Source organism: Orycteropus afer, unplaced genomic scaffold (assembly GCF_000298275.1).
Source record: "Orycteropus afer afer isolate SDZICR_OR568_19922 unplaced genomic scaffold, OryAfe1.0 scaffold00362, whole genome shotgun sequence".
Classification (NCBI taxonomy): Eukaryota; Metazoa; Chordata; class Mammalia; order Tubulidentata; family Orycteropodidae; genus Orycteropus; species Orycteropus afer.
Genome location: NW_006921949.1, coordinates 226,596 through 243,170, shown reverse-complemented (window position 1 = coordinate 243,170; position 16,575 = coordinate 226,596). Strand labels below are relative to the sequence as shown.

At 38.5% G+C, this 16,575-nt stretch overlaps 1 protein-coding gene across 1 annotated transcript in view; it reads right to left on the bottom strand.

The window, feature by feature from the left end:
• Positions 1-16,575, bottom strand: part of RNF180 (ring finger protein 180) — a gene marked incomplete at its 5' end in the record, with an annotated part of 386,500 nt that overhangs the window by 151,143 nt on the left and 218,782 nt on the right. Inside the window, one exon of the mRNA XM_007952875.1 lies at positions 3,942-4,164. Coding sequence (XP_007951066.1) covers positions 3,942-4,164 — 223 coding nt within the window. The remainder of the gene's footprint in view (positions 1-3,941; positions 4,165-16,575) is intronic.

The window sequence follows — 16,575 nt, the reverse complement described above, 5'->3', positions numbered from 1 at the left end:
TTTGCATAGTCAATAAAACACAAGTAAACATCTTTCTGGTATTCTTTGCTTTGAGCCAAGATCCATCTGACATCAACAATGATATCCCTCATTCCATATAAAGTGGCAAAGCAGAGGGACAGCAAAAAGGAGGAAGGCTGTTAACAAGATGGATTAACACAGTGACTGCAATAATGGGCTAAAAATACAGCAACAATTGTGAGCATACTACAGGACTGGGCAATGTTTCATTCTGTTGTACTAAATAAGGTTGCTATGGGTCAGCACCAACTTGACAGCACCTGACATCAGGGTTGCATATTTTCACCTATTTGTTCAATCTGTATGCTGAGCAAATAATCCAAGAAGTTGGATATGAAGAAGAATGTGGCATCAGAACTGGAAGAAAAACAATTAACAACCTGTGATACGCAGATGACACAATCCTGCTTGCTGAAAATGAAGATGACTTGAAGCATTTGCTGATGAAGATCAAATGTAACAGTTTTCAGTATGGATTATTACACCTCACCACAAAGAAAATGAAAATCCTCACAACTGGACCAATAAGCAACATCATGATAAATGGAGGAAAAAATAAAGTTGTCAGGGATTTCATTTTACTTGGATCCACAGTCAACATCTATGGAAACAGCAGTCAAGAAATCAGACATCATACTGCACTGGGAAAACCTGGTGCAAAAGATCTCTTTAAAGTGTTAAGAAGCAAAGATGTCACTTTGAAGGCTAAGGTGTGCATGACCCAATCCATGAGATTTTCAATGGCCTCATATGCATGTGAAAGCTGGACAACGAATAAGGAAGACTGACTGAGGAATACTGAATATTGAATGATGCAGGAAACATCAAAAGAAGATGGAAGGAATACACAGAGTCACTATACCAAAAAGAACTGGTCGATACTCATCCATTTCAGGAGGTGGCATATGATCAAGAACCAATGGCATTGAAGGAAGAAGTTGAAGCTGTACTAAGGAAGTGGCTAAAAACAAGGCTCCAGGAATTGAAGGGATAGCCATTAAGATGTTTCAACAAATGGGTGCCAGGCTGGAAGCTGTCACTCATCTATGTCAGGAGATTTAGAAGACAGGTAACTGGTCAACTGACTGGAAGAGATCCATATTTTAACCCATTCCATAGAAAGGTGATCCCACAGAATGTGGAAATTATCAAACAATATCATTAATATTGCACCTCAATTCACTGCTGTCAAGTCAATTTCAACTCATAGTGACCCCTCCTTGGATTTCCGAGGCACTATCACTATGGAAGTAGATTGCCCAACTTTCCTTCTGAGGACTGGCTGGTGGGTTTGAACCACCAGCCTTTTGGTTAGCAGTCAAATGCCTTATGTACTATGCCACTAGAGCTCCTATCATTAATATTGCACACAAATAAACTCTTATTGAGGATAATTGAAAAATGGTTGCAGAAGTATACTGACAGAGAACTTTCAGAGATGCAAGCTAGATACAGAAGAGGATGTGGAATTGGGGATACCATCACTGATGTCAGATGGATCTTGGCTGAAAGCAAAGAATACCAGAATGATGTTTACTTGTGTTTTATTGACTATGCAAAAGCATTTAATTGTGTGGATCATGTTGTTGTTAGTTGTTGTTAGGTGCTGTTGAGTAGTTTCTGACTCATAGCAACCCCATGCACAGCAGAATAAAACATTTCCCAATCCCACGCCAGCTCCACGATCCCTGCTATACTTGAGCTGTGGATCATAAGATTATGAATAACACTGAGAAGAACGGGAATTCCAGAACACTTAATTGTACTCATGAGAAACCTGTACATAGATCAGGGGACTGTCATTCAAACAGAACAAGGGGATAGTGCATGGTTTAAAATCAAGAATGGAGTGTATCAGGGTTGTATCCTCTCACCATACTTACTCAATCTCTATGCTGAATAATCTGAGAAGCTGGACTATATTAAGAAGAAGATTGCATCAGGATTGAAGGAGGGCTCATTAATAATCTGTGATACGCTGACAACAGAACTTTGCTTGCTGAATGAGGTTGATTTGAAACACTTACTGATGAAATTGAAGAAAACAGTCTGCAGTATGGATTACATCTCAAAATAAAGAAAATATAAATCTTCACATCTGGACCAATAAACAGCATCACAATAAATGGAGAAAAGACTGAAGTTGTCAAAAACTTTATATTACTTGTTCTACAATCAATGCCAATGGAAGCAGCAGTTAAGATATCAGATGATGTACAGCACTGGGAAAACCAATGGCAAAAGACTTCTTTTAAGTGCTGAAGAGAAAAGATGTCTCCTTGAGGACTAAGGTGCACAAGCCATGGCATTTTCAATTGCCTCTCATGCGTGTGAGAGCTGGACAATAAATAAGGAAGACTGAAGAAGAGTTGATACTTTTGAGTTGTGTTGGTGAAGAATGCTGAAAGTATCACGGGCTGCTAAAAGAACTAACAAAACTGTCCTGGAGGAAGTGCAGCCAGAATGCTCCTTGAAAGCAAGAATGGCCAGACTTCATCTCACCTACTTTGGTTATGTTGTGAGGAGACCATTCCCTGGAGAAAGATATCATGCTTGGTAAACTGGAGGATCGATGAAAGAGGGGAAGGCCCTCAACAAGATGGATTGACACAGTGGCTCCAACGATGGGCTGAGGTATAGCAGGGATCATGGAGCTGGTTTAGGCCTGGGCAACGTTTCGTTCTGCCGTACATACGATTGCTATGAGTCGGAGACGTCTCAATGGCACCTAACAACAACAAAAAGGTCACTATGAGTTGAAGCCAACTAGATGGGACCTAAAAACAAAAATGTATATATAGAGATTTATTCTGTGTGTCTCCATAGGAATCAAAGTGCCAAGAATAAGTAGTAATGGGAGACAGATATGAGGGATAATAAAACAAAAACAAAAAAAAAAACTCACCATACTCACTGCACCTGAGTTGACTCACAGCAACTCAATTGGGTTTCCAAGACTGTAAATGTTTGTGAAAGCAGAATGCCCCATTTTTCTTTCATGGAGTGGCTCGTGGGTTTGAACCACCAACCTTCTGGTTAGCAGCTAAATGCCTTAACCACTATACCACCAGAGCTCCACTACAACAACATGGCTGCTTGAAATGCTAATGAGATTTACTTAACACTGGAGTTATGCAAATAAATACTGAACAACAACTAGTCAGGATGTCACAGAAAAAATCTGGGATTAGATTAGGGGATTAGAGATCACAACCTATTCTCATCTATGATTGTATGAGTCTATGATTTTAACACAGTGTAACACAATTCCAAGAGTTGGACAAGTATCTTATGAAGATGATGATGGTGAGTGTCAATGGATTGATTCTTTTGGAATATAAATTAAATAAGTATGTGGCTCTTATTATCTTATTTGGTTATTTAAAATGAAAAATAACTGATTACTATTTTCTACATAAGCATCTACTATAACTTGTACTATTAAGCCCAATGGATTATATCCAATGAAAAACTTGTATATGAAGAATTTCCACTGTGCTGTCAACCATTCTATAAAAGTTTTTTAATAGTTGCTGTAATAGTAATGTAAAATACCCACCATAGTTTGATTAGTAGTATTTTACCAAAATCTTTCTTATATAAAGAAATCTGACTCTTAGAAAATTATGAAGTAGCCTACAAGATAAACCAAATAAATTCAGAAGAAAGAAATTATTTCAATCTCTAAAAATAAATATCTGAATATTAAGATGGCTCTGTTAAAATAAATGACAAATGGGCAACACATCTTTTTTGTAAGTATATTAACTTGATTTTGTATATACAAACTAGAGACTAACAAATTAAGCTGTATATAATTTTCAGTTACTTTTTGCCATAATTTGTAAAGTATCTTTTGAAATAGAATAAAGGAGTATCAGAATAATTATTCAATCATGTTAATGAAAAAGAATAGTTACCTGTCTGGAAAAAGACTCTAGAAATAATTGTTCGACACAAAGGGCAGGGAGTGTTTGCAGGATTGTCTTTGGCCAGAGTCCGTAAACATGGCTCACAGAAGATGTGGTGGCAAGGATAACACATGTAAGGGTTGAAATAAACATCCAGACACACTGCACAAATGTAGCTTTCCTTTTCCTCTGTATATGCATTATCATCTGTACTCATCTCATTATTCAAAGTCTGCAAAACAAAAGCAAAAGCAATTTTTCTTAGTTCAATATGAGATACGTTTACTTGTAAAAGAATGGTGGATTTTATATTTTGTTAAAATGAATAAAAATATTAATGAGAATCACATAATATATACTTCTGTAACATAGTCAAAGGGACAGACATGCATTCCTATAAAATGAGAAGAAACTAAAAACATACATGATCCAGAGTATTTTTTTCATTAGTATTTATATATAATGCTAAATGCTAAAATATATCTAATCACATTAAGTATATCTATATTTCTAGCCAGTGTTAGTTAAGTAACTGTTAGGTGAACTCATCCTAGGATTACAGATTCCCCATTCACTCAGGCACAATCACGGCAAATCCAATCACTGTTACAAGGCATCCACGCATGAAGAAAAGTGAGAGCAGGAGGGTATCATATTTCACCCTGAGATACCACACAGAACATCTTCTGTTTGACATTTTGCACCCTCCTGGACCTCAAAGCTGAGAAAGGAACAGAGCTTAAAGTTATGTCAAGAGATGGAAATGCCAAACAAACTTGCAGCATTTGTGGATTAGTCTCCTAGCTTGGAAAAAGGGCTACCCTCTCACCATTAACAATAACAAAAAATACAGTAATTGAAAGGAGGCTATTCGTAAAGAGGTAGTTAGGGAGGAGGCAGCTCAGAAGTTAGAAGCAAAAGGTCTGGCGGTAGAACTTCTAACCTGTTTCCACCTCTGTGAGGTTGTTGTAAGGAGTAAATGAGGTAATCAATATAAAGACCTAGCATAAGTATTGAGTCAATGTCAGCAGCAGTACCTCTTCTTCCTCCTAACATACTCTCTCCTACTATTCCCTCTCCCTCTTTTTCCTTCTTCTCCTAATATCCCTCTACCACGTTGTCCTCCTCCATAGGCCATGTAGTTTTTTCTAAAGTCTTGAGAACACTTTTTCAAACCAGGCCTGGACTAAGTCCAGTGATGGATATTGTAAGTATACAGGGTGAATTTTTTTCTTCCTCACTTTGTTTTCTGTGAAAAATGATGATCAATTATTAATATTTAGGAGGGCCTTGGATTCAGCAAATATTTGAAAGTTGCAAGAAATGTAAAAGTTATCTAAATGAGACAAATAGAACCTTAAAAATACAGAAAAACCTTACCACTGGATAAAATATTATTTGATTTATCCACATGGCTTTGCTTCCTCAATGCAATCATTTAAATGCCACTTGTTGGTAATCTCTCTTTTATGAAGGATATGTTTGAATGTTTAGGTTATGTATTTTTTTGGGGGGCAGGATATTTCTGACAGTACTGTAATATCTATTGAAAGTAGACATCTACATAGAGTTTTTTTTAATTGAGATAATTTATATACAATCAAATGCACAGAGCTGGAATGTTCATTTGAACTTTGACAATTACAACCTGATAACCACAACCAGCTATACTGCTTTCTATTGCCAAGCATTAGTGTTATCTGTTCTAGTAATTCATATAAATGGAATATTGTACAGTCTGGATTCTTTTGCTCAGTATAATATTTTTTGAAATGTATCTATTATTGTTGCATATTATTAGTAGAAGTTTATTATTTTATTTAATGAAGAATAGAATTCCATTATATGATTCCACAGTTTTAGTCTTCTGTTAACTTTTAGAGTGGCTTCTAATTTAGAACTATATGAGCAAAACCAAGACCAAACTCACTGCCATCGAGTCGAATGCAACTCACAGTGATTTCCATTGGGTTTCGGAGGTGGTAAATCTTTATGGAAGTAGATTGCCCCATCTTCCTTTCATGGAGCAGCTCGTGGGTTTGAACTGTCAACGTCTGGTTAGCAGTCAAATGCCTTATGCACTGTGTCACGAGAGCTCCTTATATGAGTAAAGCTACTATGACTAATCTTGTGCAAGCCTTTTTCTGGACATATATCTTTATGAATCCTGAGTAAATGAGTCATATGCTAGATGCATGTTTAACTTTATGAGAAACTGCCAAGCACGTTGTTTCACAGCCTACTTTGGCAAGTAGCGACTGGGATCTTAAAAGCTTGCAAATGGCCATCTAGATCCAACGATGGGTCTTTCCTCATCCAGAGCAAAGAGGAATGAAGAAAACCAAAGACACATGGAAACAATTAGTTCAAGCAACTGGTATACCATGCAATTCTCAGCGACTGTAAGACCAGAACTAGATGGTGCCTGGCTACCAATGCAACCACTCAGAGGGGGATCTATGTAGGAGATCCTGGATAGAATGGGAGAATAACGTGGAATAAAACTCAAAATCATTTAAAAAAAAAAAAAAAAGGACTAGGTTTGCTGGTTTGATAGAGGCTGATGGAACCTTTGGTGATTGTCAAGCATCTTTCCATATGCTTATTAGTCATTTGTACATCTTCCAGAAATGCAAGTTGGATTCAGAAGGGGACGTGGAGCGACGGTTATTATAGCTGATGTCAAATGGATCTTGGCTGTAACAGAAAGATGTTTACTTGTGTTTTACTGACTATGCAAGGCATTCAATTGTATGGATCATAGCAAATTGTGGATAATATTGAGAAGAATTGGAATTCCAGGACACTTAATTATACTCATGAGGAACTTGTACGTAGACCAGGAGGCTGTCATTTGAACAGAACAAGGGGATACTGCATGGTTTAAAATCAGGAAAGGAGTGTGTCAGGGTTGTACCTCTTCACCATACTCATTTAGTCTAAATGTTGAACAAATAATGTGAGAAGCTGGACTATATGAAGAAGAACGTGGCATCAGGATTGGAGGAAGGCTCATTAACAACCTGAGACACAAAGACAACACAACTTTGCTTGCTGAAAATAAGGATGACTTGGAGCACTTACTGATGAAAATTAAAGACTGATATATGGATTACACCTCAATATATATTTAAAAAAATGCTCACAACTGGACCAATAAGCAGCATCACAATAGATGGAGAAAAGAATGAAGTTGTCAAAGACTTCGTATCACTTGGTTCTACAATCAACACCAGTGGAAGCAGTGGTCAAGACATACATCAAAAGTCATATTGCACTGGGCAAATCTGTTGCAGTTTTAGTCTTCTGTTAACTTTTAGGGTGGCTTCTTTCAAGTGCTGAAGAGCAAAGATATCTCCTTGAAGACCAAGATGTGCCTAACCCATGCCATGGTATTTTCAATCACCTCATATACACATGAGAGCTGGACAATGAAAAAGAAAGACTGAAAAGTTGATACTTATGAGTCATGGTGTTGGCAAAGAATACTGAAAGTACCGTGGACTACTAAAAGAACTAAGAAATCTGTCCTGGAAGAAGAGCAGCCAGAATGCTCCTTAGAAGCAAGAACAGCCAGACTTCATCTCACCTACTTTGGTCATGTTGTCGAGAGGGACCATTCTCTGGAGAAGGATGTCATGCTTGGTAAAGTTGAGGGTCAATGAAAGAGAGGAAGGCCCTCAACAAGAAGGACTGACACAATAGCTGCAATGATGGGCTCATGTATAGTAGGGATCATGAGGCTGGCAGAGGACTGGGTAGTGTTTCATTCTGTTGTACATAAGCTTATGGTGAGTCAGAGATGACTCAAAGGCACATAACAACAATAATAACAACATCTTCTTTTGTGAAGTGTCCTAGTTTTTGCCTATTTTTTAAAAATTGAGTTGTTAATTTTATTATTGTTGATCTGAGAGTTCTTTAAACATTCTGGAAACAAGTGTTCAGTTAGATGTACGTACTACAGATACGTTTTCCCAGTGTATGACTTGTCTAATCAGTCAGTGTCCTTTCTCCTACCTACTTGGGGCTTAATTTGTTCTTTTTTCCCCTAGATTCTAAAGATATAAGCTTAAACCATTGGTTTTGCACCTTTTAATAAGGGAATTTAAAGCTATAAATTATTCTCTAAGTACAGTTTTATCTACATCGAGCAAATTTTGATATGCTATGTTTTACTATCATTCAACTCAAAATATTTTTAAGTCTTCTTGTGATCTTTCTTTTCTGACCTAAGAATTAATTAAAAGTGTGTTTCTAAATTCCAAATAGTTGAGATTTTCTAGATATCTTAGTTGTTATATTTTTCTTTTAATACTGCTGTAGTTAGAGTCAAGTTTTATGGTTCAGTATCTGGTATATCTTGGTCACATGGCTCATTTATTTTTAATTGGAATGCTTAATTTTTCTTATAGATATCTTATATGTTCATAGGCATTAATATTAATCTGGTTATTTGTTGTTTCCAATTATTTTAGTTATTATAAATAATGTGATTATAAATAATTATTTTTTTCTTTCTGTGGTCTGCCTCATGGTATCCTTTGATGAATCACAATGGTATATTTAATCACAAAGGGTCATTGATGCTTTTGAGTTGTGGTACTGGCGAAGAATACTGAAAGCACTATGGATTACCAGAAGAACTAACAAATCTGTCCTGGAAGTGATGCAGCTGGAAAGCTCCTTGGAAGTGAGAATGGCCAGACTTTGTCTCACCTACTTTGGCCATGTTGTCAAAAGGGACCATTCCTAGAGAAGGATATCATACTTGGTAAAGTGGAGGGTCAATGGCAAAGGGGAAGGACCACAACGAGATGGACTGATACAGTGGCTACAATGACGGACTCAGGTATAGCAAGGATTGTGAGGCTGGCGCAGGACTGGGCAATGTTTCCATCTGTTGTACACAGTGTTGCTATGAGTCTGAGCCAACTCAATAGCATCTAACAACAACATCGCTCATAAACACCGACACAAAATTTCTCAACAAAATCCTAGCCAATAGAATCCAACAACACATCAAAAAAATAATATATCATGACTAAGTGGGATCCATATTAGGTAAACAAGGATGGTTCAACATTAGAAAAACAAACAATGTAATCTACCACATAAATGACACAGAGGAAAAGAATGACATGATCATATCAACTAATGCAGAAAAGACATTTAATAAAATCCAACATGTATTGCTCTATAGACACTCAACCAAATAGGAATAGAACAAAAATTTCTCAATGTAAGTAATAGCATATAAACAGAATCAACAGCCAACTTTAATCTCAATGAAGAGAATCTGAAAGTATTTCCCTTATGAATGGGTAGCAGACAGGATGCCCTTTATATGCACTACTATACAATACTGTATTGGAATAACTAGCTAGAGGAATAAGGCAAGAGGAATAAAATGCATCCAAAGTGGCAAAGAATAGTACAACTATCTCTATTTGCACATACTGTGATGCTATACTTAGAAAATCCCAAAGATTCAGCAAGAAAATTATTGGAGCTAATGGAAAGCTTCAGTAAAGTGGCAGAATACAAGAACAACATACAAAAATCAGTTGGATTCTTTTACACAGTAAACAGAACTCTGAAAAGGAAATTGGGAAAATAATAATAATTACAATAAGCACTAAAATCCACATTTTTCTTCATTATAGTCCAGCTTCTCAGATTATTTGTTCAGCATATAGATTGAATGAGTATGGGGAAAGGACATGGCATTAGGATTGGAGGAAGAATCATTAACCTGAGATACGCTGATGATACAACTTTACTTGCTGAAAGTGAGGATGACTTGAGGCACTTACTGAAGAGGGTTGAAGAACACAGTCTGCAGTATTGATTACATCTCAATATAAAGAAAACAAAAATCCTCACAACTGGACCAATGAGCAGCATCACATTAAATGGAGAAAAGATTGAAGTTGTCAAGGAATTCATGTTGCTTGGTTCTACAATCAATGCCAATGGAAGCAGAAGTCAGGACATTAGACGATGTGTAGCACTGGGCAGTTTGGCTGCGAAGGAACTCTTTCAAGTGCTGAGGAGCAAGGATGTCTCATTGAGGACTACGGTGTGCCTGACAAAGGCCATGATATTTCCAATTGCCTCATCTTCATGGGAAAGCTGGACAATGAATAAGGAGGACCAAAGAAGAGTTGATGCTTTTGAGTTGTGGTGCTGGTGAGGAATGCTGAAAGTACCATGGACTGCTAAAAGAACTAAGAGATCTGTCCTGGAGGAAGTGCAGCTGAGATGCTCCTTGGAAGTGAGAATGGCCAGATTTCGTCTCACCTACTTTGGTTATGTCATCAGAGGGGACCATTCCCTGGAGAAGGATGTCATGCTTGGTAAAGTGTAGGGTCGATGAAAGAGGGGAAGGCCTTCGACAAGATGGATTGACATGCTGGCTACGACAACAGGCTCAAGTATAGCAAGGATCATGGAGCTGGCGCGAGATGGGGTGGTGTTTCTTTCTGCTGTGCATGGGGTCACTATGAGTCAGAAACGACTTGATGGCAGCTAACAACAACAACAACTAAAAGATAAAGTACTTAAAAATAAATCTAAATAGAGGTACAAAAGACCTATACAAAGCAAACTAAAAAACATTACTAAAAGAAACCAAAAGAGACCTACATAAATAGAACATACCATGTTCATGTATAAGAAGAATGATATTGTGACAATGTCAATACTACCCAAAGCAATCCCAATCCAGATTCCATCATCATTCTTTAAAAAGATGGAAAAACTAATCCTGTCTTCAGAAGGAAGCAAAGAGACTCCAGGTAAGCAAATCACTACTAGAGAAGAACTATGAGGCCTTATACTTTCTGAGCATCAAACCTACTACACAGGAATGGTAGTCAAAACAGCTTGGTCACGGTACAATCAGACACACAGACAAATGGAACAGAACTGAGAATCCAGAAGTAAATCCATCCATCCATCCATGCTGTTGTTAGGTATTGTCGAGTTGATTCTGACTCATAGTGACACTATGTAAAACAAAACAAATCACTACCCAGCCCCCACCACCCTCACAATATTTGCTATGGTTGAAGCCATCACTGCAGCCACTGGGTCAATCCATCTCATTGAGGGTCTTTCCCTTTTTCACTGACTCTCTACTTTACCAGGTATGACATCCTTCTCTCGAACTGGTCCCTTCTGACAACACGACTACAGTATGTCACCACAAGTCAAATGCATCAGTTCTTCTTAAGTCTTCCTTATTCTCTGTCCAGCTTTCACATGCATAGAAGACTACTCAAAATACCATAGCTTCGGTCAGCAGCACTTCTGTCTCCTTTACAGAGGTCTTTTTCAGCATGTTTTCCCAGTGGAATGTATTGTCTGATTTCTTGACTGCTGATTCCATGGGTTGTGGGTACAAGTAAAATGAAATCCCTGACAACTTCAATCTTTTCTCTATTTACCATCATGTTGCTTACTGGACCAGTTGTGAGGATTTTGTTGTTGACGTTGTTGAGGTGTAATACATATGGACAGCTGATAGCTGACAAAGGGCCAAAACTCATTAATGAGGAAGACATAATCACTTTAATAAATGGTGTTGGCAAAACTGGATATTTTGGCAAAACTGGAGAAATGAAACCAGACCTATATTTTACATCATATACAAAAATTACTCAAAATGAAAAGCCTAAAACTATAAAGACTATCAAAGATAAAATAGGGCACCTAATACATGGCATAAATACACTATCAAATATCACTAAAAATACACAAATACCAGAAGACAAAATAGAGGACAAGGATCTCCTAAAAATTAGATCGTTATGTGCATCAAAAGAGGAAAAAGAGAAGCCAGAGACTATGAAAACTAAAAAAGACAATCCAATTAAACAGTAATACATACACAGTCCTGCAATAACAATAATCTATGAGTGGATACATAGATAGACAAACAAGCTACACAGATGGGGGAAGGAGAATGGGACTAGACCCATAATTATATATAGGTTTGACAGAAGACATTTGTATATATATCTTTATATATGTTGCGAATATATCTATGAATAGAGTAGAACTTACATGGGGCAAAGGTGTGAAAACATATTAGACATAACCAAAACCCTGAGGGAATGAGTCACACCTGGGGATTTTAGGACCACAGTCTCAGGGACATCAAAGTCAACTGGCACAACATAGTCTACAAAAACAATGTTCTATTTTGGTGATTAATAGCTGGGGTCTTAAAGATTACAAGCAGCCATCTAAGGTGCAACTATTGCTCTCTCTCTATCAGAAGTAAAGAATGAAGAAAATCAAACATACACAGAAACCATTAGTCCAAAGGACTATGGATCACATTAACTTCAGCCTCCACAACTGTGAAAACAGAAGAACTATATGGTGCTCAGCTTCCACTACCGACAACTCTGAAAGGGATCACATTAGATGCTCCAGGATAGAGTGGGTAAAAATGTGGAACAAAACTGATAATCATAGGGGAAGGTTCCAAGATGCTGAACTAGGCAGATATACTATCCAGACCCTCTACAACAGAGACTTAAAGAAAAAAGAAAAATGGCAGCAGATGATAATGCTGGGTCCCAAAGCTTCAAAGGAAAGTATAAATAAGTAAATAAAATACCAATGAGAGGAACTGAACAAAAGAAGTGAAAAAAGAGCAGCATATTGCCAAATGACACACCACGGTCATTTTTAATTATTTCAAGCAGTTCTCACTCAGCGTAGGAACCAGATAACTAGCTCCATGTGCCCAGGCCTGTACCACCAACCACACTGGTGATCAGGAGGCCTGAGAGGTGTGCCCTCCCTGCTCACTCTGCACAACCTCCCAGTAACCAGAGGTGTGGCCTTCCCGATGCTTGCCCATCCACCCAGTGGCTAGTCAAACTCCCTCCACTGACAGAGCTGGGCTGTTACCACCCCCCCCCTTTTTTTTTAAGCTTTCTGCTTAGTTCTCCCATCCCCCACACAGACTTATTTTTTTTTTTTCCTTCCTTTTTTTTTTTTTTTTAACTTCCTCTTTCCTTGCCCTTTTGTTTTGTTTTTGGATCCCTGCCCCACTGACCACTCAGATAGTAATTCTGTCCCTGCCCTTCTGTGATCAGAGGTGTGAGCTCCAGTGGAGGGAGCACTGCATTGCTCTGCAGTCATGTTTGGTGGTTGGCACCTTTGCCAATAGTGTGACACTTGTTTTTCATTCTTCTTCCATCTTCTTCCTTCTCCCCCTTGGTTTCTTCCTTCTTCCTTTTTCTTTTCTTGTCTCCACCCCTCACCCCCAGCCAGCAGCAGTTACCCCCACTCCTCCATGGATGACAGTGTGAGCCTCCCTCAAGTAAGATCCATATTCCTGCTGTACCTGTGTTTGGCAGCTAACACTTGCACCTTTTTTTTTTTATTTTTATATTTCTCTTCCTCTTAGTCCTTTCTGCTCCACTACTTTTATTTTCTTTTTCCTATACTCCCTCTCCCCTCCCTTTTTTTTTCTTTTGATCTAAGCAAGGAGTTCTCCCTACCACCTGGGAGGAGTGCCAGCCCTGACCGTCCATATTCAGTGGTACATGCTCCTGAGGAACAAGTGCCACATTTCCACTGTAGCTGTGTTTGGAAGCTACCATTTGTCAAGTACTATGCTGCATTTGTTTTGTTTTGTATTTCTTCTTTTACTCCTTTTTGTTTTCTGTTTCCTCCCTTTCTTTCATCCTGGATCTCCCCTCTTGTCCCCACCCCTGCTTTTTTTTTCCCCTCTTTCTTACCTTTTTTTCTTTCTTTCTATCTTTCCCCAGAAGTTGGGAACAGTGTCTCTATCCAGCTATGCCCACCCACACCTATTGCCCCACTCACTGGACAAGTGTCAGCACCTACTCCAGCACTACTGGATCAACAACAGATGGTGGCCAACACCCACCAAGTACTAGGCTGCTCTGCAAAATCACTGATCAGACACTTGTGCCCACACTCCCATTTGCTACCAAATCTATCCAGAGACAGGTGGTGAAAGCCCCAGTGCTGCGAAATTAGTGATCCAAGTAACATGATTGCCCTGTAGCCTGGATGTGTTAAAACAGTGATATCAAAATAAAAAAATCAGGGTCAAGCAAAACAACACACAATCAGCAATTTAAAACACTAACACTACAGTGTCTCACAGACAATAGACAGTATCAAATCACATACTCACACACACACACAAAGAAAAACAGGAAAAGATGTTTCAAATAAATGACCAAAGTATTGGGCCAGAAAATCTCTGACAGGAAGAAATGATAATGCAACTACCTGACAAGGAATTCCAAAGAATTATATTTAGGGTACCTTCAACAGATTAAGAGAAACTTTGAGGAAACTATAGACAAAAGTCAAGGAAACACAGGCAAACCTCTGAAGAATTAAAAAAAAAAAACAAAAAAAACAAGAACAAATTGATAAAACTGGAAGACTTCTGAGAAGATGATGGAATAGGCAGACAAGCTACACAGACCTCTACAACAAAGAAATGAAAAAATAATTGAAACAGAAGATAATCCCAGAACACTCAGCATTGAAAGGAAGGATAAAGAAATGAATTAAATACTGACCAGTAGAAAAACATGAATGGAACAGTGCCTAAGAGAAAACAGAGCTGTGGACTGTTGGTTGGCCTGACAGTGTAGCTATTTTGAGTATTTGCCAGTGGCATTCTGATCCAGGCAGCAACTTCATAATTGACTCCACTTACTCAGGACTGCATAGTGAACCACACTGGTAGCTGATAACCAGAAAGGTGTGATATTCCCCTTGTGCCCCACAACCTTCTGGTGAATGGAGATATGGCCACCCCCAAACTTGCACTTATCTTCTGGACAGGCAGGAATACTATGCTGTCCTGGGTGTCCTCCCACCAGCTGCCATCTGGACAGGCAGTAACTGGTCCCAGGACAAGGTGTCCTATTTCCAGGCACCCTTTGGGCCACTAGGAACTTTTTTGGAGAACAGGTATCCTAAACCCAGCTAGATTTTGAGACAGCACTAATTAATTTGGGATCATGTACTCTGCCCCTAGTTTAGTTCTGGATGTCCCATATCCTGCTGCCTGCTTGGCCAGCAGGAATGCAGCCTGGGTGACCTGCCCCTGTAGTTTTTTTTTTTTTTTTTTAATTGTTCTTTTTCTCCTACTTCCATTCTATTTTTTTTCTTTCCCTTTCCTTATTCTAGTTTTGTTTTCCTTTTCTAGGTTCTTCTCTTTTTCATTATCCCTTTTCATTCTTTCCATCCCTTGCTTTCTCTTTGCAGTTTTCTTATTTTTTATTTACTATTATTTTTCTCTTGTCTTCTCTTTATTCTCTTCTTCCTAGATTTTGTTTTTTCCACTTTCTCTTTGTCCTTCTTTTGTCTTTTTTTTTCCCTATTTTTTTATTTTTCCTTTCACTTATTGTTTTCTCTTTTTGTGGTTATTGCTATTTATGCTGTTTTTGTATTTCTGTTCTCTTGTTCTTATTTTTTTGGTGTTTTTGTTCTTTTGTTCCACCTGGGGGGATACACCCAACCACATCTGCACTTCTTGAAGCTCCACTTATTGGCAAGGGCTACAATCTGCTTCTGCACCAATTGAGCACTGATAGAAAGTGGTGAATACCAGCCTAATTTACACTCAACTGTTCTACATGAACAGCTAACAGAGATCTGTGCACAACTGACAAGCCCAGTTCACACAAAGAAGCAAGATAAAGTACTGTAAAGAAAAGACCAGAATACAGAGCCAGAAAAACCTCTTGAGGAAGAAGTAGTATTGGAACTATTAGTAAAGAATTCAAAAGAATTATATTTAGGTACCTTCAATGGGTTGACAGACAGATCAAGGAAGACATTGACAAAATCAAGGAAAACACTAACAAAAATAAGGAAAACACAGACAAAACTCTGGAACAATTTAGGAAAACAGTACGAGAACAAACTTACAGAATTAGAAACTATATAGTCTTCAGTAAGTTAATCCCAGTACCAGTGGAAGGCAGGAGCTTGTGTGCAAGGAGGCAGTCTTTGATAAGCCAGATCTGGGACCAGCAGAAGGTGGGAGTTTGTGTGTGTGGAGGCAGGCAATGGAAAGCCAGACCTGGGACCAGCAGAAGGTGGGTTTTGTGTGCTTGGAGCACCCCAGGGGAAGACTGGGTAAGTGAGCAAGGTGGGAAGAATAGGAAATGAGCAGAACAGTTTGGAACCACTAAGGGAGACAAACTTGTCTGTCAAGTTTGTTGTACTGTGGTGGCTTGAGCGTTGCTGTGAGGCTGGAGGTGATGCCACCAGTGATTCAAATGCCAGCAGGGTTACCCACAGTAGACAGGTTTCAGCAGAGCTTCCAGACTGAGACAGACTCAGAAGGATGAGGCCATCCACTTCTTGAAGAATTAGCCAGGGAAAACCTTATAAATAGCAATGAAACACTGTCTGGAATATTACTGGAAATCTTTATGAACAGCCCTGAAACAACTGTGATATAGTGCTGAAAGATGAGCCCGAGGTTGGAAGGCACTCAAAATACAACTGAAAAACAGTGGTCTCCTCAAAGTAGAGACAATCTTAATGATGTGGATAGAGTAAAGCTTTTAGGATCCCCATGCGATAATGTGGCATGTCTCAAGATGAGAAGAAACAGCTG